Source organism: Notamacropus eugenii, chromosome 4 (assembly GCF_028372415.1).
Source record: "Notamacropus eugenii isolate mMacEug1 chromosome 4, mMacEug1.pri_v2, whole genome shotgun sequence".
Classification (NCBI taxonomy): Eukaryota; Metazoa; Chordata; class Mammalia; order Diprotodontia; family Macropodidae; genus Notamacropus; species Notamacropus eugenii.
In genome coordinates this window covers 112246388-112272947 of record NC_092875.1, presented here as the reverse complement: position 1 = coordinate 112272947, position 26560 = coordinate 112246388, and the positions used below count along the sequence as shown (strand labels likewise).

General features: G+C 36.3%; 1 protein-coding gene across 6 annotated transcripts in view; it reads right to left on the bottom strand.

The window, feature by feature from the left end:
- Nucleotides 1–26560, bottom strand: part of ASAP1 (ArfGAP with SH3 domain, ankyrin repeat and PH domain 1) — a 483861-nt gene that overhangs the window by 87390 nt on the left and 369911 nt on the right. For all 6 annotated transcript variants that reach the window (XM_072603062.1, XM_072603061.1, XM_072603063.1 and 3 more), the window contains 2 exons: nt 21569–21669; nt 12574–12643 (listed from right to left, as the gene is read on the bottom strand). In XM_072603062.1, coding sequence (XP_072459163.1) covers nt 12574–12643; nt 21569–21669 — 171 coding nt within the window. The remainder of the gene's footprint in view (nt 1–12573; nt 12644–21568; nt 21670–26560) is intronic.

Below are 26560 nucleotides of genomic sequence, written 5' to 3'. Positions count from 1 at the left end.
GGCATTTCTTCTGTCTGTAAACCTGATAAAGTGAAAAAGACCTTCTCTGAACTAGTCTGCACTTGACTTATGAAAGTCAACTGTGGTCATATGTAAAACAGCAGGAGGTGAAGTATTGGGTTTACTGGCACAAGTGTAGCAGAGGAGCTGATAGGGTACAGGTAAATGGCACTATCTGAAATTGGAGGACGGGAACAAGAAAAGCAATGTATTATTCATTTGGAGGGCTATTAAGGTAAATAATTGGATTATTTAATATTCCTGACTAAATGAACGCTGATGTAACTCAGCTTTCTTGAGCTAATATGTGTGTTTTTGCCTGCTTGCTTTATCTAGATGGTAAGGTAGTCCACTAAGATGGTGCTTGGAACGAAGCCATGGGGATTCTCTGAGTCTACATTCAGTCGACATTCCTAGCATCTTCAGAAAATGGAACCAATAAAACACTGGTATCTAACACTTCCTCATGGGCTTAATTAATGTATCACATATCTCTTTGTGTTTTCAGAATTTGTTTTTCCATTTCTCCTTTGATTTAAGGTATTTTTATCCTCACTCTCCTTCATTTCACATACCTAATCAGTGGCCAAGTCTATTCTATTTCGAAAACAGCTCTATAGAAGCCATCTTCTTTCTAGTCACAAGGCCACCACCTTGTGCCTGGCATTTGGGAAGCACTTAATAAATTTTGCTAGTTCACTGACAACCCTATTTTAGGTTTATCATCACCTGTGACATGAACTATCGTAACAGCTTTCCTATTAATTGGTCCCCCTGCCTCATGTCTCTTCCCTCTCAAATCTATCTTCCACATGGCATCTAAAATGATTTTCCTTAAGTACAAATATGACCAATAATATCCCCCTACTCAATAAACCACAGAGGTTCCCTACTACTTCTAGGATCAAATATAAATTGATCCTAGATCAATTTTACTTCAGCATTTGAAGTGCTTCACAACTAGCTTAAACCTACCTTTCTAGGAGTATTACACAAAACTCCCTTTTACATATGCTACAATCCAGCTGTTCCTCACAAATGACATTACAACTCCTACCTCCACATCTTTGCACAGGGCTTTCCCCCTTCTCTCATCATCTCCATCTTTTAGAAATTCTAGTTTCTTTCAAATTTCAGATAAAATTCTACCTACTACATGAGACCTCTCCAGATACTCCCACTCACAAGTACTTCCACCCCTCCCCCAATTTCTTAAAATTTATTATTTATTTAAAAAAAATTTTGAATTCCACATTCTTTCTCTTCCCAGCCGTTCTCCCCACTCATTGAGAAGGCAATGAGATATCAATTATTAAATGCGAAATCATGCAAAGCATATTTCCATATTAGTCATGTTGCAAAAAATGTCAAGAAAAATAAAGTGAAAAAAATTATATTTCAGTTTGCACTCACAGCTCATCAGCATTTTTCATCATGAGTACTTCAGAACTCCCTTGGATCAGTATTGACCAGAGTAGTTAAGTCTCTTCACTATTGGTTATCATTACAATACTGCTATTAGCCTGTACAATGATCTCCTGGTTCTGCTCACTTCACTCTGTATCAGTTCATATATGTCCTCCCAGGTTTTTCTGAAACCAGTCCCTTCATCTTTTTTTATAGCACAATAGTAAAGCTTCACAACTTGTTCAGTCATTCCCCAATTTTCAATTCTTTGTTACCACAAAAAAAGCTACTATATTTTTGTACATATCTTCCTTTGACTTATTCCTCATGTCTACTTACTCTTATCTCATTCCTCAATCCCTTGCAGTCTCCTTCCCCAACCCTTCTTAATTCCAGTGGTGTTAATTATTTCCTATTAATCCTATATATAATTTACTTTGTATATATTTGTTGGCATGTTTTCTCCCCCATTTAGATTGTAAGCTTCTTGAGGGCAGGGTCTACCTTTTCCCTCTCTTAGTATGCCAAGTGCTTAGCAAAGTACCTGGCACATAGTAGGTGCTTAACAGAAGTTTTTTTGATTAACTGATTAATCTAACTTCTACCTTCATCACTTACTGAATCTCCTTTCACTAAAGTTATCAATGTTCTGCTAATTGCTAAATCTAATATCCTTTTCTCAGTTCTCACCTTTATTAACCTATCTATTGCCTTTGATCCTGTGGATCCCCTCTCCCACATCAGTGGTCTCTCTTGGTCCTCCTCCTATGTATCTAACTACTACTTCTTAGTCTTATCTGCTAGATCTTCATTCATGTTCCACCTAAGCTCTGTCCTGGATCCTGTCCCCCCTCCAATTTATTAATTGATTTATTTTTAGTTTTCAACATTCACTTCCATAAGTTTTAAATATTCTCCCCTCCCTTCCCAAGACAGCATGCAATCTGATATGGGTTCTACACATACATTCCTATTAAACACATTTTCATATTATTTTTGTTGCGTAGAAGAATTATAACAAATGGGAGGAACTATGAGAAAGAAAAAAACAAAAAAGGAGTCTGCTTCATTCTGCATTCTGATTCCATAGTTCTTTCCCTGAATGTGGATGGCATTTTCCATCATGGGTCTTTTGGAATTGTTTCAGGTCCCTGCTTTGCTGAGAAGGGCTAAGTCTATCAAAATCAGTCTTCGAACACTATGGCTGTTACTGAGTACAGTATTCTCCTGGTAATGCTCACTTCACTTCAGTTCATATAAGTCCTTCCAGGCCTCTCTGAAGTCTTCCTGTTTACCATTTCTTATGGCACAATAATATTCCATTACATTCAAATACCACAACATTTTTAGCCATTCCCCAATTGATGGGCATCCCCTCAATTTCTAGTTTTTGACCACCACAAAAAGAGCTGCTATAAATACTTTTGTACAAGTAGGACCTTTTCCCGTTTTTATGATCTTTGGGATACAGTCCTAGAAGTGATATTGCTAGGTCAAAGGTGTGCACATTTTTGTAGCCCTTTGGGCGTAGTTCCCAATTACTCTCCAGAATGGTTGGATCAGTGAACCTCTCCTCTGTTCTCACTTATTGGAGTCTCCCAGACTCAGACCACTTCACAAGGGGCATCAGCCAAGCTCACTTCATTTACAACTTGCCTTACCTTTCCAGAATTCTTCTCACCCTCTTCACCAGCAGACTTGCCCCTCTGTGGGTCTTCCCCATCCCCTATTCTTACTTTTCAGTTTCTTTTCACGTGTTGCCTTTCCTCACTAAAATGCAAGTTTCTCGAGGGCTGGGACTATCTTGTTTGCTTATATTTATATCTGTGGGGTTTAGCAAATGCCTAGTATATAGTACCTCCATATTCTCACTTGGTGACCTCATCAGCTTCCATGGTTTTGTTATCTCTAAGCAGATGACCCACATTTTTATACACCCAGCCCTATTCCCATCCCACCCCCCAACTCTTGTTCTAGCCCTGAATTACTGGGTTTCCCTCTCATGCCCAGAATGTTCTACCTCCTTACTTCTTAGAACTTGTGGCTTTCTTCAAGACCTAGCTCAAACGAAAATCTGCACAAAATGCCTTTTCCAGGCCTATCTGTTGCTAGTGCCTTCCCTTCCAAGGCTACCTTCTAACCATTTTAGGTATATTGTATATATCTTTTTATCAACATGATGCCTCCAATATTGGAAACAAAATCCTTGAAGGCAGGTACTGCTTTCACCTTTTTTTGTATCCCTAGTACTTATCAGGATACCTGGCATACATTAAGTGCTTAATAAATAGTGTCAAATGGTTGAGTCTTAGAAGGTAGAGTTTATGTTTTAAGACAGCATTTTAGTTAATCAAATTCTAAGATGGAAGCTGGACACACCCTGGAAGAAAATAAACCATTTATTCCATTGGAAGGATAGACTATGGTTCCATAAATGAGCAAAAAAAACCTACCCACCGGGGCAAAAGAGGCCTCCTGGCATTTGAAGTGTACAGAAGCACAGATGAGAACATTACTTACAGTATTAAACAATGATGGTTATTGATTTTCAGGAAACTTGAGTTTTTTCCAAGTGTTATAGCTTCTGACACTTGTGCGTTGGCTGTGAAGGAAAGCTCTTATGTTTATACTATAATATTAATATTTGTACTGAAACATTAATGCCACTAATAAAATTTTTCTTTACCCTGGTGCTTCACTGTGGCATGGAGGAAATGCTGGGTGGCTGGGAGACTCTGAATATAGAGCACAAGCACAAACTCCGACAAGTCTTGTCACAATAGAAAGAGTGGAAGGGAATGAGCAATTTTAGGAGTCAGCTACGTGAAGCGCACTATCCTAGGAGATAGTAGGTACTTAATAAATGTTTATTAATTGCCCTTCCTAGGCAACAGGTATTATGCTAAACACTTTACAAATATTATCTCCTTTGATCTTCACAACCACTTTAGTAGATAGGTGCTACTATTATCCCCATTTTACAGATGAAGAAACTGAGGCTAACTGAAGGTTAGATGACACGCCCAGGGTCACACTGCTAGTGTTTCAGGCTAAATTTGAATTCGCCTTTCTAACTCAAGACTTATGCACTGTGCCCCACAGCTACCTCTGAAAGGTTCTGAATATGGGCCCCAGGACAGACACTACTTCTACCAGAATTTGGAGGCTCATCAACAGAAGTGCAGTTCCCAGGTGTTGATTTTTTTTTTTTTGGCTATGGCTACTCTTGAAATCTGTCTAATGAGGAGTGAAGGGGTTCTGATTTACATAGGGGATGGTGGTGGTTATACTGATGACACCACAGTCCTTCTATATCAGAGGATGAAAGAGGGCTAGAAGAATGGTAGATGTCATCTCATCTAGAAACTGTAATTTACAGATCAGGAAACTGAGGCCACAAGGAAAATGACTTCCTCCAAATCTTAGAGCTAGCAACTCCTAGAGCTAGAACTTGGAACCAGGTCTTGTAAAGTGTATTCTATTAATCACTGGTACTCTTCCATGCTGCCTTCTCTGTTAGTTTTGCTGGTGACTTTTATCCTATTATCTTGACACTCTAGGGGGAGATTTCTAGGATCCCAGATGGGAGGGAACTCATTTTACAAAGAAGAAAACTATACTATGGGATAGGGGGGGAAAAAGAATGAAAGAGAATTCAGATGACCTGCTTTAAATTCTCAGTTCTGCCAGTTGTTAGCTGAATTACTAAGTTTCAAATAAGACTTATGTTTGTTTGTTTTGACAAAGACATAGTAACATCTATTGGGGAATTATGAGATTCCTGATGGACCTGACCACAGAATGGCAAAATATCGATCTACATCAACCAACAAGTATTTACTGAGTATTTACACTGTGGTGGGGAGGGTTGCTAGGTGCTGAATGAATGTTTAGCATGAAGCATTTTGCTTAAAGCAGTCCCTGCCCTCAGGCATACATCACATTCAACCTCGTGTGTTTGTCCTTCCTTCTTGAAGAAGACTATGACATCAAGATGATGACATGACTTGCAGTTGTCTTTGATTTGAGTGAAGGAGAGTTATGCAAGGTCATCAACTTCACCTTCTTCTCTTGAGCCATCGGGGTTCAGTGGCCTGATATTCATCAAGATGACTGGGGATGGCCCAGGATGCAATATGAGACCCTGGTCCTTTCAGGTTTAGGTCTTATCACAATCTTACTTTGAGTGAGATACACCCATTCAATGAATAGGCTTCTTTAAGTTACTCAAGGGATGGCTCCTTTAATAAAAAAAAAATTAAACTGGGAGGGGAAGACCCTCAGGGTTCCTGGGTAAAAGAGAAACAATTACTATTTAGTTATTACATCCAACCAATTACTATGGAATTAGCAAAGGAATGTTTTTGAATGTAAACTGAGGAACAAATTCTAACATCTGATCAAAATTGTTGAGACTTGTTGAGACATTCAGAGACTTATGCAGAGGTGTATCATAGCATAACTTGGGGAGATTATATGAAGGCATAAATTCCACTTGAAAAAATATAACTTGAAACATTAATTTCTTCAAAGGCTAACCAGGAAATTCAAACTTCCTCAAGGGAAAGTGACTCCAAATTCATTTATATCAAAGCAACTTGAAATGGCTGGGAAATTGCCAAGGGGCAAGCTATAGAACTTTATATAAGGGAAAACTTCCTAACAATAAGAGAATAAGTTGCTTCTGGAGGATCCCACTGACTGGAGGTCTTCAAACTAAGGCTAGCTAGCCACATGGTGAGTGCGACCTAGTGTATTTTTTTTTCTAGGTAGAGATTAGGGGAGATGACTGATGTGGTCCCTCCTAACTCTAAAATACTACACTTCTGTGAAATGGCATTAGTACCAGACTTAGTACCTTTAAAGGGGATTCCACTGGGAAATTCAATGAAAAAGTATAAGGAATTCCCAAGTACTAAAGAAGCTCGAGGCTAAGTCCCAAGGTTCTATGAATAGAAATATATTTGCATTTTTTAAAAGAGATAATTGAAATTCAATCTCTCTCAGGAAACCAGTGACTTTAATTTCTACTCAGATTCACAGTAACCACAGGAGAGTTTGCAAAGTCAGGAAAAGCCAGCTGACAGTCTGCTGAGACCATACTCTAGGGAGCAGTGATGTGATTAAATGTGGCTGAGTTAATAGCAAAAGCAGGCTGTCCTGCTAATGGAAAGGTACCTTGTGTTCTAGATACCAGGCCTCAAGTATGCCAGGTACTACCAACAGAACAAGAATGTGCAGGAGGATGAAACGTATTCAGAGGAACCCCTGACAAATACTGTCTCTTCTGATGACAGTGGTAGATAATGACGCCCTGCACATTGCTAAGATGGTGCCCCATAGTTAATAGATTCTTGAGTGCCCAATGTCATAAGCTGAAGTTATGTATTTATGATTTCTAAGGGCTTTTGAAGTGTTAAACCAGACTGCACTGATTACACAAATGGCTTCATGTTCTGATGGAGAAAATGGATGATTCCAGTCACTTTAATTCAGTTCAAGTGAGAGCTGTGTCCAAGTACATGAGGGGCTGTCAGCATTAACAAGGGTTAAATTTTTATATCTAGCCCAACAGGGTAGAAGTGGGAGCAACAGACAGATGTTGCCAAGGAGCAAATCTGCACTTGATATAAGGAAAAACTTGGTAACAATCAGAGTTATCTGAAAATGGAATCGACTGCTTGAGTTGTAATGACTTTCCCCTTATGGTAAATCTTCACAGAAGGGCAGGATATAATAATAATAATAATAGCAAACACTTATATAATATTTTATGGCTTGCAAAATGCTTTACAAATATCTCATTTGATCCTCACAATAATCCTAGGGAGTGGGCAGTATTATTATCCCATTTTACATATGAAGAAACCAAGGCAGACATAAGTCAGGTGACTTGCCCAGAATCACACAACTAATAAGTGTCTGAAGTCATATTTGAACTCAGGTGTTGCTGACACCAGGTCTCACTCTCTATCCACTAACCTACCCAGGCACATATGTTTTGGATAGGCCTTTTCTCCAGGTATGGATCAGATGGCCAATGAGTGTCATCTAAATCTGAATTTCAGTGATTCTGTAATGAATGTTCACTGAGCACCTGTTATAAAGAGTGTAAGGCAGGATGGTGTCATGGCTAAGAGTCCAAATTCTGCTCCTGATGCTTACAAAGCTAAGGGTCAAGTCAGGAAACTCTGCAGGCAATTACCTAGGATCTTCTATAGTCACAGGTTAAAATTTGTACCAAAGATGAACTCACTGATCTTTTGCATAAACACCAGAAATTCTTTGCATATGTATAAGGCACTATGTTTGGTGTTGGGGAAAGAGATAAAATGAGAGACCTGTCTCAGGAGATTATAATCCATTAGGGTAGGATATAACCTGCATATCAATAAAGACAATATAAAAATGATGTATTAGGGGAAAAGAGAGTTCCGGAAACTGTGCTCTAAGGACTATGGTGGAAAAAATAAGATATTTAGGAGTATACAGCATCAAATAACACTGCAAAAGGCAAAGTGAAACGTATCATTATACTTAAATATAGAAAAATACTCTTTTCCTCTAGCAAAAGAAAATTAGTATGCTCATATGAAAACTCACAAGTAAAAGCATCCTGGAATCTACTGCAGAAAGTTCTTCCTTGTGTATAGTGAGCCTGAAGAATGAGCCTCTCAAGCAGACAGTCCTTAATAGAGTAAGGAGCAGCAATGGGGACTTTTCCTGGGAAATTTCCACCTCAAAAGCTCTCTAAATCTGACCTGAGTGAGCTAATAAAATCTGACAGCATCACAGCATGCATGTGCTTCAGGAAAGGACTGAAGACCAGAATACTCTGGGCTAATAAGTGAAATGTAAAAAAAGAGAGAGAGAGAGAGGGTGACAAGGGGAGAGAAGGAGAGAGAGAGGGAGAGAGGGAGAGGGAGAGAGAAAAAGCTGTCTTAGTTTCTTCTAGAAGGGAAATCTGCCTCCAGACAATTCTGCAATAACAAGCGCCTAGACAAGCAGAAGATTTATTTAAGGCACTGAAGCAGCTGCAGCTCTGTCCACAGCTGCAAAAGTCAGAATGGAGGCTCAGGCTGAATATGAAATTTGAAAGAAAAAATTGTGCTCAAAGATGAGGAGAGGGAGGAAAATAAGAATTCTATAATCTGCTAGGCTACTTACTATTCTGACTGTGGTATTCTCACTCTTCTATAATACCATGACTGAAAACGTTACTTGTGGAATCAACAATTCTCAAAACATAGCAGATCTAATAGGTAGAGTTTCAAAGGGGTAAGGGGCTTTGGGAATCCCCCAGAATATAACAGTTAACATTTCTATAATTCTTCTTGATCAGGCACTGTGCCAAGTGCTTTACAATTATCGTCCCATTTGGTTCTCACAACAACTCTGGGAGGTTGCTGGCCTACTACCCACTGTGTATATGAAGTGCTGTGGTTCTGAAGAGGAGCAAGAGCTAAAAAATGGAAAGAGGCAAATTTGGGCTTGATATAAGGAAAAATTTTGTCATGAGACCTGATGATAGTGGAAAGGGCTGTCATAGATAGTAGTAAGGTTCCCACTCATTGGAGGTCTTCAAGCAAAAGCAGGATGGTTACTTTCATCAGAGAGGATTCTCTTTCAGGTCTGGATTGGAGTAGATGGATACTGAGGCCCCTCTCAACTCTGAAATTATGCAAGTTTTGAAATTTAAGTTGGTGAAACATATACATGTGCGTATGTATGTTTATATATAGATATCCAGTATAAGAAAAATGCCCTCCAACTAGCACTTACTCAGATACTGTTTTTCACAACTCCAGGATGACAGTACCAGACATAAGGCACACATATCCACAATGAAGAGTCGGTCTGCTATATCAGCTGGTATATTAATTTAGATGGTTATGATTTTACATTGCCAATCCAGAAAAAGGACTTAGCTGAGGTATGTTTGGAGTCTTCAAGTATTCAAAGGGTTACTGTTAGAGAAGGCAGATTTTGGCAACATTTTTTAAATAAGATCTGTTTCTAAAAGGAATCTTCAGAGATGCTAAGCTCCCTGGCACTGTTACAGGACTCAAGCAAGATCTGGATGATAATTATTCAGGAATATTATTTTGGAGATTCATCAACAAAAGGGAGTTGGACTAGAAAGTTACTTTTAAGGTACCTTTCAATTCTAAGAATGGTTCTAGGTTTTGAGTAACTTAACCTTGTATCTTACTATTTTATAACGGTCATCTCCATAGAAAATGTGATCTTTTATGTTCCAGTCTGGAAATTGATGCTATAGCTATGCAACACAAGGTAAAAGTTTAAAGGGACACACAGCCCCTTTGGAAGCAGCTCAACTTTCTCGTTTTGTCTTCCTTACTAAAAATATCATTTTATTGCTCCAGCTTTGAACACTGTGAGGCTCACATGTCGACTACCTGAGAGAGTTCAAGGCAAATTTGCTGATTTCATTTGTAACTATTTTATTTATCAATCGGCTCTTCTTTACAAAGTGAAGAATATGTTCCTGAACCTACACCCATTGGACAGACACTCTGGAAGTGCTGACAGGCTGGATACATCTCTCCATATCTTCAAGGCTATTACCGTACTTGTGAAATGGATATTTATTTAAGACTGGGTAGGCTAGGATATTCTAATATAGTTTTCTTTGCCAGTACACAGACGGTTCAATTTTGTGACCTTGGTCTCACTCTGCTTTGAGCTAATTAGCCCAGATTATGCATTTCTATACCATGTTTTAATTTCCAGTATTAGTGCTGTCTCATGCTGAGAAGTAACCCAAAGTACAATGGCCTGACTCAGGGGTTAGTAGATTCTTCCTCACTTGAAGGTCTTCAAACAGAGGCTTAATGACCACCTGTCAGGCATTTTTTAGCGAGAATTCTCTTTCAGATAAACCTAAGACTAGGCAGCTACTGAGGTTCTGCTTCATTTCTAAAATTCTGTGATTTTCTCATGTAGCTAAAATTAGAAAGAAGAGAAACATATAACTGGGAAAACATCTTTGCAGCAAGTTTCTTCGATAAAGATCTCACTTCCAAAATGCTTAAGGAACTGACTCAAATTTAATAGACTAAAAACCACTCCTGAAATGATAAAGGGTCAAAAGATATGAATTGGCAGTTTTCAAAGGAAGAAATCTAAGTTATCAATATATGAAACATATGAAAAAATGCTCTAAATCGATAAAAATTAGAGAAATGCAAATTTAGGCAATTCTGAAGTTCTACTTCATAACCATTAAATTGACAAAATAGGAAAATGACAAATATTAGTGGCACTGTGGGAAAACAGGTACATATGCTGATGCACTGCTGGTGAAACTTTAAATTGGTCCAGACATTCTGGAAAAATTTTGGAACTATGTTCAAAAAGTTAATAACCTGTGCACACCCTTTGATCCAAGCTGTATCACTATAAGGCTCCAAACCCCCAAAGAAATCAAAGAAAGAGAAAAAGACCTGTAAGTGCCAAGAATATAGGAGCTCTTTTCTTGGGAAATTAAAAACTAGAGAACAGCTAAATAAATTGTGGAACATGAATGTAATAGAATATTATTGAGCTATAAGAAATGACAAAATAGACAGTTTCAGAACAAACTAAGAAGATCTCTATGAAACAATCTAGAGCTAAGAGAGTAAATTAGGAGAAAGATATTTATAAAATAACAGAAAAGAGAAAAATAATTTTGTAAGACTTTAGAACTTTGAATAAAATTATAATGATAAAGCCATGATAAACCTTGAGTCCAAAGGAATAAAGATGAAACATGCTATTCACCTCCTGCCAGAGATAAACATTTTTGAATACAATCAGCGTGAGAATTCGATTTGTTGGACCATTCATGTAATGTTTTGAGAGTTTTATTTTATTTTCTAATTTGCTCAATTGAGGTATGATGTGATAAATGGCAAAGGCCAATTAATAAAAGAAAAAAAATTCTATTCTTTATACCATTGGGTTACTTACACAGTATCATAAAATCTCAGATTTTAGTAACAAAATAGTACCTGTGACATGAATTAGTACCTTGTACATAGTAGAAACTATGTTAATAGTTAGAACAACTATTAAATAGAAGAAATGTAAAACCATAGCCCCTATATGTTATTCTTGACAAATGGTCATCTAATTTCTGCCTGAATACTTCCAAAGGCAATGAAGCAATTCATTACATTTTCAGACTGTTGGAGAAATTAGTAAATTCTTGCTTATGCTGAAATCATGTCCCTAAACTTTCAGTTCTTGTTAATTTCAAACCACTCCCCAGCTCCCAGCTAACTTTGCACTTCTGTCCCAGTGGTCTACTAATAATGTCCTCCTCCTGCATTTGATCAATTCCCCTGTGAAACCTCTATTTGAAGAACTACCCATGGCAGCCATACTCAGTTCTAACTTGTTACACTCCTCAATTTATTTTCCACTTAGCCTCAGTGGAGTCCCCTTTTTAAATGAAGTAACCATACATCTACAGTTGTGACTTCCTTCCCAATTTTCAAATTTCTTTTATGTGTTCTCTTTTCCCATGAGAATATAAGCTCCCTGAGGGCAAGGACTATCTTTCTTTTGCTTGTATTTGTATGCCTGCTCCCTCCCTTTTGCTTCTACCATCCACTCATACATCCCCATCCTGAAGCCAACAAGAAAATCTTTCCATATGACAACCTTTTGAAGGGTATAGTGGTATGATTCTGCATTGGTAGTAAGAAGTTCTAGGTGTGAATCTCACTTCTGGAATTTTCTCAAAGGAGAGAAAAGCAGTTTATAGGCTCCAGAAACGGGCAAATAATTATACTTCTCTGAGTCTTAGTTTATTTGTTTAGATAACAGGAATAATAACGCTATTTCCCACCTATATTAACCTTCCTACGTCATGTCAGATGCCTAAGCATTTGATAAGAAAGCCAAAGAATAGCCAATCTAACTAAAGCCAATAAAAAACAAGTTCTAGAGGGAAATGTCAAAAGGACAAAATATAAACAGTTGGAACTACCAATCCTGCTTCTATCTATAATACCCTATGCAGAAGGGCTTTCAACTGTCTCTAATATTTTAATATTGAATTTGAGGGGGGTATTCATAATACCTTTGTACACCTACAGTGTTTCTGACAGAAAATATGATAAATGAGCTAGAGTAAACTAATAATGTTTAACTTACTGTTGCATGTGATATGGTCAGAATTCCATTTTTTACAGTGCACTTTCTTCTCTGCCATACTTTCCGGAGCCTAAAAGTGAGTCAAACAAAGCAATAATTTATTATCAACAATGGGGGGAAATTGGTTAATTCATTTTCAGACAGAGCTATACTATACAAGATTTTCTAAAAACATTCAACTGTAGTTTTTCTTCCATCATCATAGGTGACAGGTATTAAAATAAGCCAGGAAATACAATATAAAACAGGGGCTAGAGAGTGGGCATTGTCTCAGAGATAGTACTTAGCACTGTGTCTAGCATGTGATAAGAGCCAAATAATGCTCATTTATATTCATTCATTCAATTATTCTGCAAAAGTAGTCTACTTTCCTATGGATCCAGAGATCACATATATGTCACAACAAACGCTAGGAAACTTTTAAAACAAGATGAAATGTCAGGTTACTGAAAAGAGAGTTATTAGTAATTTAGATGTAAAGCTATTTATGAACTTACAAAATGGAATACAGGAGACAATAAATACTTGTGAAACAAGTAGAACTGGAAACTTTACTGTGATGATTTTAAAAGCTGATTGCAGGCAAAAGTTACATAGGCAGAGTTCTATTTATCATCATGAATCCTAGTCCTAATGGTCTGAATGGCAATGGAAGGTTGTCCATATTTGTATGTGTGGGACAGTGACCAATCTAGCATCTTACATTTTTCCCTACCCTTAAATGGAAAGTATCAGTAATGGACTGTATCCGTAAGCCCTATGGTTGACATGGGGATGATGCAACAATAAACTATTCTTACAAATAACTAAAATAATCCATTACAACATACATTTTATTTCTTTTTCTTTCTTTCTTTTGGATTTCATTCAGAGAATGCAACAGCTTATTTTTTATTTCTTTTTCTAAAAAAATAATTTCAAGTTGTTCTCATATACCAAAAACAAAACAAAACAAAAATAAGGAATAAATCTGTCACAATACTTTACATAATTTTAAAAGTATTTTCTCCAACTACATGTGAAAACAATTTTTAATATTCATTATTTGTAGGTTTGTCCAACTTCTATTTCTCCTTCTTTTCCCTCTCCCCTTTCTGAGATGGTAAACAATCTGATATATGTCTTACATGTTCAATCATGTAACACAATTCCATAGTAATCATTTTGTGCAATAAAACTCAAGCAAAAAAAAGAGAAAGTCAAAAATAGTATGCTTCAGTCTGTATTCAGAGACATCAGCTCTTTATTTAGAAGCCGGTAACATTTTCCATCATGACTCCCTTAGGATTGTCTTGTCTTGTACTGCTGAGAAAAGCTAAGTTATTCTATTCATCATACAATGCTGATGTGACTATGTGAACTGTTCTTCTGGTTCTGGACACTCCATTTTGTATTAGTTCATGTAAGTCTTTCCACTTTTTTCTGAAATCATCCTGCTTGTCATTTCTTATACCACAACAATATTCTATTACAATCGTAGACCACAACTTATTCAGCCATGCCCCAACTGATGGACATCCCCTCAATTTCCAGTTCTTAGCCACCACAAAAATAACTGCTATAAAAATTTTTGTACAACTAGGTTCTTTATCCTTTTTTTAAAAAAATATATCTTTGGGATACAGAACTCATAGTGGTATTGCTAGATCAAAGGATATACACAGTTTTATAGTCCTTTAGGCATAGTTCCAAATGGCTCTCCAGAATGGTTAGATCAGTTCACAACTCCATCAACAGTGCATTAGTGTCCCAGTTTTCCCACATCTCCTACCAACATTCATTATTTTCCATTTCTGTTATATTAGCTAATCTGATGGGTTATGAGATGGTACTGAAGAGTTGTTTTAATTTGTACTTCTCTAATGAATAGTGATTTAGAGCATTTTTTCATGTAACTATAGATAGTTTAATTTCTTTATCTAAAAATTGCCTGTTCATATCCTTTGACCATTTATCATTTTGGGAATGACTTTTATTCTTGCAAATTTGATCCAGTTCTAAATATATGTGAAAAACAAGGCCTTTATCAGAGACACTTGTAAATTTTTTTCTCCAGTTTTCTGCTTTCCTTCTAATTTTTGGTTGCATTGGTTTTGCTTGTGTAAAAACTTTGAAATTTTATATAATGAAAATCTTTTTTGGTCCTTAATTCTTCCTTTACTCACATATCTGACAGGTAAACTTGCACTCTTAATCTGCTTATGGTCTCACCTTTTATGTCTAAATCATGTACCCATTTTGACCATATCTTGGTACACAGTGTGAGATGGTGGTCTATATCTAGTTTCTGTTACACTGTTTTTCAGTTTTCCCAAGTTTTTTTTTTTTTTCACAAAAGCTTGGATCTTTGGGTTTATCATCAGTAAATTACTATGGTCATTTACTACAACGTATTACCACATGCATTTAAAATATATCTTTAGGCTAGAAAATTCTGTGCTTTGTATGCAGTTTCTATAGACTGGTCAATATTTTGCAACACTTTATGGAGGCAATTAAAAAACTGACAGAGTGACCAATGTGTAACTAAACACCCTACTCAGACTCAGTTTCAATGGGAGTTTATAGAGTGACAAGGAGTTCTTGAATTACAATTAAGTCAAGAATATTTTGTTATGAGAATGAAGTGTTTAAAGTTAATTCTTTTAATAAAACTTTTGTCAAACAACAGGAATGCATTCAATATGTAATTTAGATTTGTATACCTTGCATCTATATCTATCTATACACACACATGAACACAAATATATTTACATGTTATGCATTGAGATGTGTGTGTATATATATATCTATATATCTATATATATATCTATATATATATCTCCAAGTTAGATGCTAAAGGAAGTAACTATAAAGAATACCAGTTGAGATACCTGGAAGTTTACGGAAGACAAATCTCAAGAAAGAAGAGACAACTGAAAGTAGATTGTCTCAATTTCTAATTTTCTTATTTTCTCTGCATGAGAGAGAGACTTTTGCACTGGAAATGAAAGAAAGATAAATGTCAGGAAGCTGATGTTCAAGACAGGTGAGGAGAAACTAAAAGAATATCTAGTTGTCCTTGAAGAATTCAAATTACGTGGTACGGATAACTACATTCTAAAGTCTTGTAGACGTAATTGCTGAGCTTCTAACTGTTAGCTGTACAACTACATGTTCTACCTATATGTTTTAAAATATTTATAGCAGCAATCTTTGTGGTGGCAAAGAAGTGAAAATTTAGGGGATGCCCATCAACTGTTAGTGTCATCTGAAAGACTGCAGAAATGGGAGAGGCACAAGATTAGAAAAGGGCAAATGTTGTTTCAACTTCCAAAAAAGGAAAGAGAACAAAATTTTGCAAACTGCAGGCCAGTATTACTGGGAAAATTCTAGAATGGTTGTTGTCATTAAAGAAATGGGTGGTGAACATGTAGACAGAGAATCAGGGATGACATAGGACTGTGATGGGCTCAAGTACAGATCAAGCTGGCCAAGTTCACTTCCTTTTCTGACAGGATCAATAAACCAGTGGCTTGGGGAAATGCTGCAGTTACCTAAGATTTTAGAAAAGCTTCTGATAAAGCATCTCACACTATGATAGAGAAGGTAAGAAACCAGGATTAGATAATGAAACTAGATGAATCAACAGCTATTGGACAACTAAGCTGAGAAGTTGCTATGTCCGTGCATAAGGAGATCTTTAGTGGAGTATCCAAGAATTTGTGTTTGGCCCTTTGCCACAGGGGTGGGGAACCTGTAGCCCTGAGGCTACATGTGGCCCTTGAGGTCCTCAAATGCAGCCTTTTGACTGAATTCAAACTTCGCAGAACAAATCCCCTTAATAAAAGGATTTGTTCTGTACAACTTGGACTCAGTCAAAAGGCCACACCCAAGGACCTAGAAGGCCACATGTGGCCTTGAGGCCACAGGTTCCCCACAGCTGCCCTATGCTGTCTAACAATTTTTATTAATGCCTTGTAAAGGTATAGATGGCATACTCTTCAAATTTGTGGAGGATACCAAGTCCAGATATACCAACATCCTAGAAAACTAACAGTATTGAGATGAATCTAGTAAGATGAAATTCAATGAGGATACAAGTAAAGTATTCCTTTGTTTAAAGCTGGCTATAAAAAAAATCAGCTTCACAAGTACGAGATGTGGGCAGCATGGTTAGAAAGCAGGTGCTCTGAAAAAAACCTATAGTTTTAGTGGACTACAATACTAGTTCAATGAGTGAGCAATGACAGGGCAGTCAAAAAAGCTAATTTACTGTTGGGCTGCATTCAGTAAAGCATAGCTTCCAGGAATACAGACGTGATTATCCCACTGTACTCTGCCCTCAAGAGATCTCGTCTAGAATATGATATTCATGTCTGGGAAGGAAAGTTTCAGCTGGAGTTCACTCACAAATTGGAGAGTGTCCAGAGGAGAACGAAGAGGACAGTGCATGGCTTTATGTGATACAAAGATCAGCTGAAAGCACTGAGTAGATTTAGCCTATAGAACAGAAGACTTAGGAGAGGTATGATAGTTGTCTTAAAGTTTGTGAATGGCTATTTTGTGAAAGAGGTGTAAGATTTAGTCTTGTTTAGTTTTAAAGAACCAGGGGCAATGAGTAGAAGATGCAAAAAGGAAAATCTAGGTTTGATGTGGGGAAAAACTTCCTAGCAATTAGAACTCTCCACAAGTTCAAGGGTTTGCCTTGAGAGATGCTTGGTTCCTTGGAGGACATCAACAAAGCCTGGATGAACACTTGTTATACGTCAGTGGGAAGTATTTAGTACACAGCTTAGACTAAAAAGCCATTATAAGTCTCTTATAATTCCCAAATTCTGTGATTTTAAGACATAATGCTTTTAATCCTTTCAAGGTATAGGTGGCCTACACAGGGAGTGGCCTAAAAACATTCTTTAGATCAGAGGTTCTTAACCTAGAGTCCATGAATTTCCTTCTAAAAATATCCTGATAATTGTATTTCAATACAATTGGCTTCTCTTATAATCTTATGTGTTTTATTTTATGTATTTAAAAACATTCTAAGAAGCAGCCCATAACTTTCATCAGATTGCTAATGGGGTTCATGACACAAAAGGTTAAGAACTTGTGACACACACATGCATATAGGCATGCACATAAGCATGTGTATGCATATACATTTATGGATGTGTGGGTACACCAAAATGGAATTATACTGGTTATGTAAGGTCAGTGAGAGACAATATAAGGACACACCAAGTGGTGGCACATTGGTACCCTGAGATGCTAAAGGAGAATTTCTCCAACGTGTTGGGTGAGTCTTCTCTTTATGAAGGATTAGTGGAAAATGTGAACAAATATCACACAAGAAATGACTTGGGCTTTCATCTGTATCAATGGAAAATATTTATAGCTCCATAAAAGTTTTAAAATCTAATTATCTACATAATACTCCTATTAAGGCAAAGTATTCCCTTAATACTCCAAGCAGAAAATACCACTGTCCTCATTAACCTTACATTACATTTATATGTAATCATATGATTCAAGTGAGAAGACTGTTATTTAGTGTAGTTTCCTCTAATTTTATTCTCATACATTTGTGCAGAAACAGGAAAGCTCCATCTGCTTAGTTTCTTCTCATGACTAATATGAACCGAAGAGAGAGTAAATTGAAGGCATTAATCTTCTGGCACTGACCCAGGCTTCCTTGTTGAAATGGATAACATGTGCATTGCTTCTAAAGAGGAAGGATGATAAACTCAAAATTTGATTGGTTACCTAATAACTTGCCCCTTTCATGATGCAGACCAATGATTAATGACCTTTTTTGCAGTTGTGCTATTCTATCATTATTTTTATAGGAATGTATGACAGGCAGGTCACATGCCAAGGGATAATGGGTGGATTGTTAAAGCACTGCAGTGGTCAAACTGCCAAGAGAAACTGAGGAAAGCCTCCAAAATGTTGGTTAGAACTCCTGGAATGACTTTATGGGAAGACACAGGGGGAATCCCACAGGACAGGCAAGAACAAATGGGTTGTGCGGTATTCATTTCATACACAGGCAATGAGATCTCTTCATGAAAACACTAATTGACATTCCAAGGTAATGAAATTTGACAAATATTGATTAAGTACTACTCATCATTACTTTGTAGAGGGCCATATATTTGCTGGACTATTTGTTTTTAATTAATTTGAATTAATTATTTTTCCTGAAGAAACTGAAGAATTTTGCAACCTCTTGAGAAAAATGAAGACAGACTTAGAGTGTCACTAACCTACTATCCTAGAAGATATTGCTAAAGGGTTAAATGGAGGAAAGCCACCAAGACAAACTTTGTAAACTTAATAAATCAGTCATGGTTGGGTAATTAATACACTTAATAAATGGGTGTCATGTTCATGTATGGAACGCTCAATTTCTTAGTTTTTCTTCAAAAATGATGACAGAAGAACCAATGACAAAGAATTCTTTTATGAATTTGATTTTCACCAACAGAGAAAGTGACTGTTAGTCTGAGGATCTAAGTTCCAATTCTGGCTTTGCTACATACTACATGCATAATAAGGGAGATGACCTCTAAAGGCTATTCTGCATTTCCATCATTCATAGATAAATATTCAAAGAACTTAGATTCTTGTCCGGAAAATGGGAAATAATAGTTACTTTACTATGATCCTATTTTGGTTAAGGCTAATTTTTTGTTTGCTTAAGTAATATTTAATGCTATGATGGTGTTACCATTATGTGGAATTACTGAATGAAGAGCTCTTACACCTCTAAGAATCCACGGTAGAGAAATTCTGATTACAGCTATGAAGTTTCTAAGCAACTATAATAAACTGAAAAATCTTGTCTTAAATCATTATTATCATTGATAACAGAAAAGTAAGTGTGACTTGAATTTTGACTGGTGACTCTACCTTTAGTCTCTTTTCTCTTATAATTCATCTAGCATAGCACTACTAGGGTAATTTTCTTAAATCCCTACTTTAATCTATCAGTCTCAGCTGAAAAAATATGTTACCTCGCAAATAAGGTTCTTGCTCTATCTTGGGAGGCAAGCTGAAGTTTAGATCTGGCTTCCACTTTTTTTCTCCATAGAGTTTGCTCACACTATTACTCTCCTTTCATATACTCACAACACTTCAGCCACATTGGACAATTCACCAATCCTCAATTTCCTTCCTCTATATCTGTGTCTGTGTCTTTTTTGTTGGGGGTGGGAGAAGGGGGGACTGGTTTCTGTTCTTCTTCCACTTCTCTTGAAATTTTTCAAGGTGTGACTCAAATATGCCATGTCCTTTGTTAAGCCTTGGCTGCTCAGCCCAGTTGTAAATGAGCTTTCTCCCCTAGAATCCTTTAGCAAGCTGACAGGCCTTCTTTTACACTACAATATCACACACCACATAGCATTACACTGTAGTTGCAGAGCACATAATGTGAAATCTCTTCTGCAAGTCCTAGAGGAGAGGGACTGTCTAATTCATTTTTGTAATTTCCATGTTGTTAAATAGATTGTCTTGCACAGAGAATCATAGATTCAGAGCTGGAAGGGATCTCAGGAGCCATTAAGTTCAACCCCTTCCCTCTCTTTCTCTCTCTTACCCCCAACACCATAGATGAGAAAACTAAGGATCCAGAAGGACACTAAATTATCTGTCCAAGATAATGCAGGGTTCAAATTTACTTTCCTTATTAGTCACCCCAGAAATATTTGTTAAATAAATCAATTTACTCCTAGTTTTTCACTGTTTATAGATGCAAAGTCAGGCTTTTAGTTAGAGTATACACACTGTTATGTTTTATTTAAATAATCTGTAAATATACATAAAACAAAGGGAATGGCCATGAGCAATGACAATATAAAAACAATAATTTAGCAGTACCAAATACCTTCTCTGAGTGAAAGGATCATGCTTGATTTAGGTAGGTGGAGTGAGTTTGAGACCAGCAAAACTTGAGGGCAACTGTCTCCCTTCCTCTATCCCCTGAGATACAAAACAAACTCAACTGATTTTGTTGGTCTTTTGAATTCCTTAGTCTATACCTTGAACCTTGGTAACGCTAAGCTCTACTGAATGTTTGCGCTCTGTCCCTTATGCCGAAAGAGCTATAAAACGGTGTATACCCTTTGACGTAGCAATACCACTATTCAGTCTGTTTCCCAAGGTGATGAGGGAAAAAGAAAAAGAACCTATATGTTCTAAAATATTTATAGCAGCAATCTTTGTGGTGGCAAAGAAATGAAAATTTAGGGGATGCCCATCAATTGTAGAATAGCTAAACAAGCTGTGGTATATGGTAAACTGTGTAGTATGTGGTATACTGTGCCATAATAAATGATGAGCAGGCTGATTTTTAGGAAAACATGGAAAAGACTTACATGAAATAATTAAGAGCTAAATAAGCAAAATCAAGAGAACACTGTATACAGAAACAGCAATACTGTTTGAAAATAACTGTGAACGACTAAGCTATTCTTAGTATTATAACTATTCAAATGAACTACAAAGGACCTATGAAGGAACATTCAGTCTATCCCCAGAGAAAGATCAGATAAACAGAAGTATGCATAGTATGGTTTTATATATACTTTTGTATATATGTGTATATCTTTGTCAAATGGTGGCCTTCTCTAGTGCAGGGAGAAAGGGAAGGAGATAGTTCAGTACTTAAAATGTAACAAACAGACACATTTTTAAAAAAAAAAGTTCTGTTCCTAAATCTCATATTTTGTCATAGTACCTACCTAACACTTAGTCCTCTCAACATAATTTACCTTAGGACAACATGTATTGATAAGTAAGGAGCCCAAAATGGAAGGTGGATGCCTTGTGAAAAATATATAAGAGGACATGGACAAAAAAAAATCATACAGGATGAAAAGGAGTGGATGGGTTCTGATTTGCACAACCTAGAGGTAGTGATCACTTTGGTGAGATCACAGATAAAACTGACATATCAAAACAAAACTTGGTACGTTTTACGTACACACACAAATACACAATGACTGTTCATACTTACCCATCACTCTTCTTTAGCAGATAACCCTTCTTCTCACTGCCATATTCCTTATTGCCCTGAAGTTGATGCATACTGTACCCTCCTTGCCTGCTCTGGGAATCCTATGCAAGAGGAAACCATGAAAAAGAAAGATTACAAACAACTTATAATGCTTTGACACCTTCTTGTTAAGATATTACATACCCACTGGCTCCATGTTAAACATAGACATACTGACTGTTTGGCCTGCAAAAGACTTTAGAGATTGTAGCATCTGGTCAAACTTACTCATTTTCCTGATAATAAAACTGAGAACCAGAGAGGGAAATTTGCCTGGTTCAAGTTTAGGACATTGTGATTGTGTGGAAAGATTAGTAGGCTAGGTGAAGTCTTGGGTTTAAGAACTGATTCTGCCACCTGTCATGTGTCCTTGGGTAAGTCCCTGAATTTCTGGAACCCTGAGTTTTCATCTAAAAAGAATAATCAATAATGATGAATATCAATAACATTCACCCTACTTACAAGGAAACAATTTGTTAACTATAAAGTCTTCTATAAAGGAAAGCAATTATGAGTGGCAGATCTCTTTCAACCGTCTGCAACATATTCTGCATACATCCTATTTGTACAAAGTTGTCTATATGTCTACACAGTCCATTAGACTGTAAGCTCCCTGAAAGTAAGAACTATCTTTTCCCTTTCTTTGTATCCTCAGCCCTTTGCACCATGTCTGGAACGCAAAAGGTCCTTGCTTGTTGACTGATTTATTGACATGAGACCAGGTCTCCTGATTTTCAATATGGAGCTTTTCCCATTCTATCTCAGGTATGTTTGATTTCGTTAAAAATTAAAAAAAAATATGACAGTAATTCTATATTTTAGACTATTCAGGCTTTGTTTGGCACTGCAAACACCATTTCTGTATAAGTGGCAAATAGAATAGGGGCTAGTGAAACTTCTATGAGCCATTAAAAATGTTATAAACTTGAAAATATTTTTAAAATTTAGAAAATTTTACCTCTCCTCCCCAAAACAATACTCCATTATAAAAGCTACATTTAGTGAAAGTAAAAGTAACTCAAGTCAAGTGTTCCGAATCTTTACCACAAAATCATGCTTCACAACTAATGATGCTATGAGAGACATTTAGAAATTATTCTCTTTTTAAAAAGCTTTTAAAAACAAGAAACACAAATACAAGAGAGTCCACAATAGAAGATGAAAAATCTATTTTTGTTGGCCTCTTGACAGTGCTTTCTAGTTGAAAGTTGGCAATAGGTTTGAATACAATGGCAAAGGAATATCATTCCAAAGGATAGAGAAAGAGCCCTGGGGTCAGAGTTAAAAGATCTGGATTCAAATCCTTATTCTGCTTGTAACTTATTACTTGTGTGATCTTGGGCAAATTAATTCCTTTCTGTAGGTCTCAGTTTCCTTAACTAGGAAATGAAGGGAGTTAGACTAGATAGATAATTATTAAAGTCTTTTCAAATTCGAACATTCCATCATTCTGTGGATAAGTCTATTAAATGATTCTGTAAGAAGTCTACTACCATTCTGGAGGTGCCCAAAGAGGCAAGAACTATGTCTTATTGGAAACTTGACAGTTACCCCACTGCCTAGTACGATGCGCTGAACTAATAATAGGCAATAATTAAGCAACAAATGGTTTGTTGAATGTTGAAGGAATGAAAGGCTAAATCCAAACACCTGGACAGCTGTGATTCAGTGGAATAAACACAGATATGGATAGAGAGTGAGGAAATTTAGGTTTTATAACCCTTTCTGAGCTTAACATTCCTCATAAAAGAGTTGGAATAGCTGACACGTAAGCTCCCTTCCAGCTTGAATATACTATGATTCAATAACTGTAAGAATTCCGCATGCATAAGTTAAACATCTATAAAAAAGGATAATTTTACATTGACATCTGGATTGATGTTCTAATAGCAATCCCCCCCCCCCCACTGAATTAATACAAATATCCTTAGGGAAAATGCAAGAAACAGAGTAACAATCTTTCATAAAATAACAGATTTGATGACCAAAATATCAACAGAAAAATAAAGGCTCACAAATGTCTTGACTTACTCTCCTAGACTTCGATCGGGAAAGGCAGAAGCAACAGAGGAAAGAAAAAGCAAAGAATTTGAAAAGAGAATTAATTTTAAAAAAACTCCAATGATTGTATGTAGCACCCTCTTACCAATGCATATTGAAAATACCTTCATAATAAGCAAAATCAAAAACCTCAGTCATAACCAATTTTATTTTCTTATTCCTTAGAAATACCATATTTCCCCCCATAGACTGAAAAAAACTCCAGCATTCAATAGATTTGTAGTACTTTATCCCCAACTCCCATTTTCAAACTTGTACCAAATTAGAATACAAAAAAAAAAAAAAAGCTTATTTAAGAAACCTGAAAATATTTTACTAAAGTGGTTCATGAACTTCCATGTGGGAAATGTGAACTCCTCTTCCCTCAAAAGAACCCCAAGCCCCCAAAAGCAACAGAAGCTCAGGTTAAAGATTTCTAAGAAAACCAGTGATAGCTAAAAATAAAACCAGGAGAAAGCTTTTTTGTAACAGCTTTTTGTTTTGCTTTTTAAAAATAAACGTAAGATATCTCTTCTTAATGTTGGAAAGGTAAAGGTAGATGATGTAGGAAGTAAAATCAACTATTGATTATGCACTAGTACATGTAGCATGCAAGCTAGATATCTATTTAAAGCCTTGATGGCTTCCCAACTATGGATCCAATTTGCATATTCTCTAAGAATATAAAGGAACCATAATATGTAGCCAAACAAAAAGTATTTAAGAAGATAAAATATCTCTCTGTGTCTATGTAAGCATGCTTCAGAATAAAACAGAAATTATTTCTGTATTTAATATTATAAATCAACCATATTACTACTCTGCTCTCTACCAGCATAGATGAGAGCTGATGGCATATTCTACATCCATGAAAAGTGAACACAAGGCATTTAAGAGGAGTTGGCTTGAATAGTTCTTATAGAGGAATTTTCTATGGAGAAAATACGTCTCTGATTCTCTCTAGGTCCATCACTGGGCTGAACAGCTTTAGTAACATGGGGAATTCAAGAAGCCCATAAAGAAATAAGGAACTGAACCGCTTGTTTTAACCAGTTATTGCCCTTTAGTTTTCATATAGTTTTGTATGAGTTATTTGTTTATCATATTATTGTTCCAGCTATGTATTCAACCTGGATATTTGGCCGTTTTTCTCAGCAAGAGATGTAAAAGGGCTGTAACAGGTAAAAGGAATCAGGGAGTCAAGAGTTTCTATAAAAAAGATGCTCATTGGTTGGTATCACTTAGTAAGACTAATTAGACTAAAGGGTCTCCAAGTTTTTTCCAGCCCTTACATTCTGTAAGAGATACAGATTATTTATAGAAGTAGAAACTTATTTAGATATTGATATGAAAAAAATGTAGAAATTTAAGAATTAGGCAGTAGGATTAAAAAAAGTACAATGACAAAGAAAACTAGAAACATGTTCTTAATCTAATAAATTCATATGAATTCTATTTGAATACATATATACACACATATATACTATATATGTATATGTGTATATGCATATATACACGTATATTTGAATTAAGAACTATATACCTTTGCCAATTTCATCCCACCCACAGTAAACAGATTTCTAAATACTTGGTTATTAGTACCTCTTAAAACAGGCTCCCTTTTCTCAGAAAAATATTTTCTCTCTTCCCTAATAACACCCCCTCAACATATTCCCTGCATCTGAATAGTTTAAAATTGTGTATCTATAACATCTGTGTGCTCCTCCTCCCTTCTCTACACACCCTGAACAGAATCCCATGTGTTATAAATAGATGCCCTCATCTCCTTCCCAAAACTTCAATATTGTGTCAAACTGGTTCTACTTGGTACTAGGACAGCACTAAGGCCGTGGAATCAAGGCCCCAGAAGGTAGAGTTTAGCTCAATCTAACGAAAAACTTCCTAATAACTGATCAGAGTTGTTCACAAATGGAATGGGTTTCATATTGTGATAGAGAGCTCCTCACTACCTATCAAGTGGAGATTTTCAAGAAAAGTCTAAGTAAGAGCTTCTTGGGATGTTATATAGAAGGGATTCAGGACAAAATGGCCTTGAAAGTCCCTTTCAACTCAAGTTTTATGATAGATTCTAAACTATAATATCCTACTTGTTCATCTTTAAAGACAGCTCTTTCGTGCCTTTAGAATGCTAATGCTTTAAATAAAATGTCAATTTCTGAATATATTTAGAACAAATCATGTTCTTTGTATCATCAACTATCAGAAACACTGATTTTGAATGTACTTCTTACCATTTTCCCAAGGAGAAAGAAGTGACTAAAATATAGGCTTTGTTTTCTGGAACTTATCTGTTAATTCTGGGCAGGATGGATGCAATAAATCCAAAGCCCCTGGACAAACTGTCCTAAATTAACTACTAATGAGCTTTATAGCCTAGAAAAGCAATACCAATTTACGCATTTTAAAAAGTAAAGGCCATTTAACCTATTCAGCAATCTGGTACTTTTAAATGATAGCGTATTGTTTGTTTTTTTCCCCCAGGTTCTAAAAGAATTCTTAGTTCTCAATTTTTTTAAAATTTTTTTTTACTGAAAGGGTTGTGAAAAGTCACTCTCAGTCCTTTTGCTAAGGAAAAAAAAAAAGAGTTTCGGTAAAAAGAAATGCAAATTTAAAAAACTGTCCTTCCATAAGAAAGCCTGGGCTAAAGGAAATGTTCAACCTTAGCTAAGACCTCAGAGACATTCAGTCATCTTTGCAACACCAGCCAAGGATGTCTACAAAGTGCCATTCACTACAGAACATAACTGGAGCACTAATCTTGGCTTCCATTTCCTTTTTTATATTAGCAACGCTGTCTAACCATTAGCATTACTTTCTCAGTTGGAAAATTTGATAAACTAATAGACCAATTATTATGCCTAGGATCTCCAGTCTTAAAATTGCATGTGACAA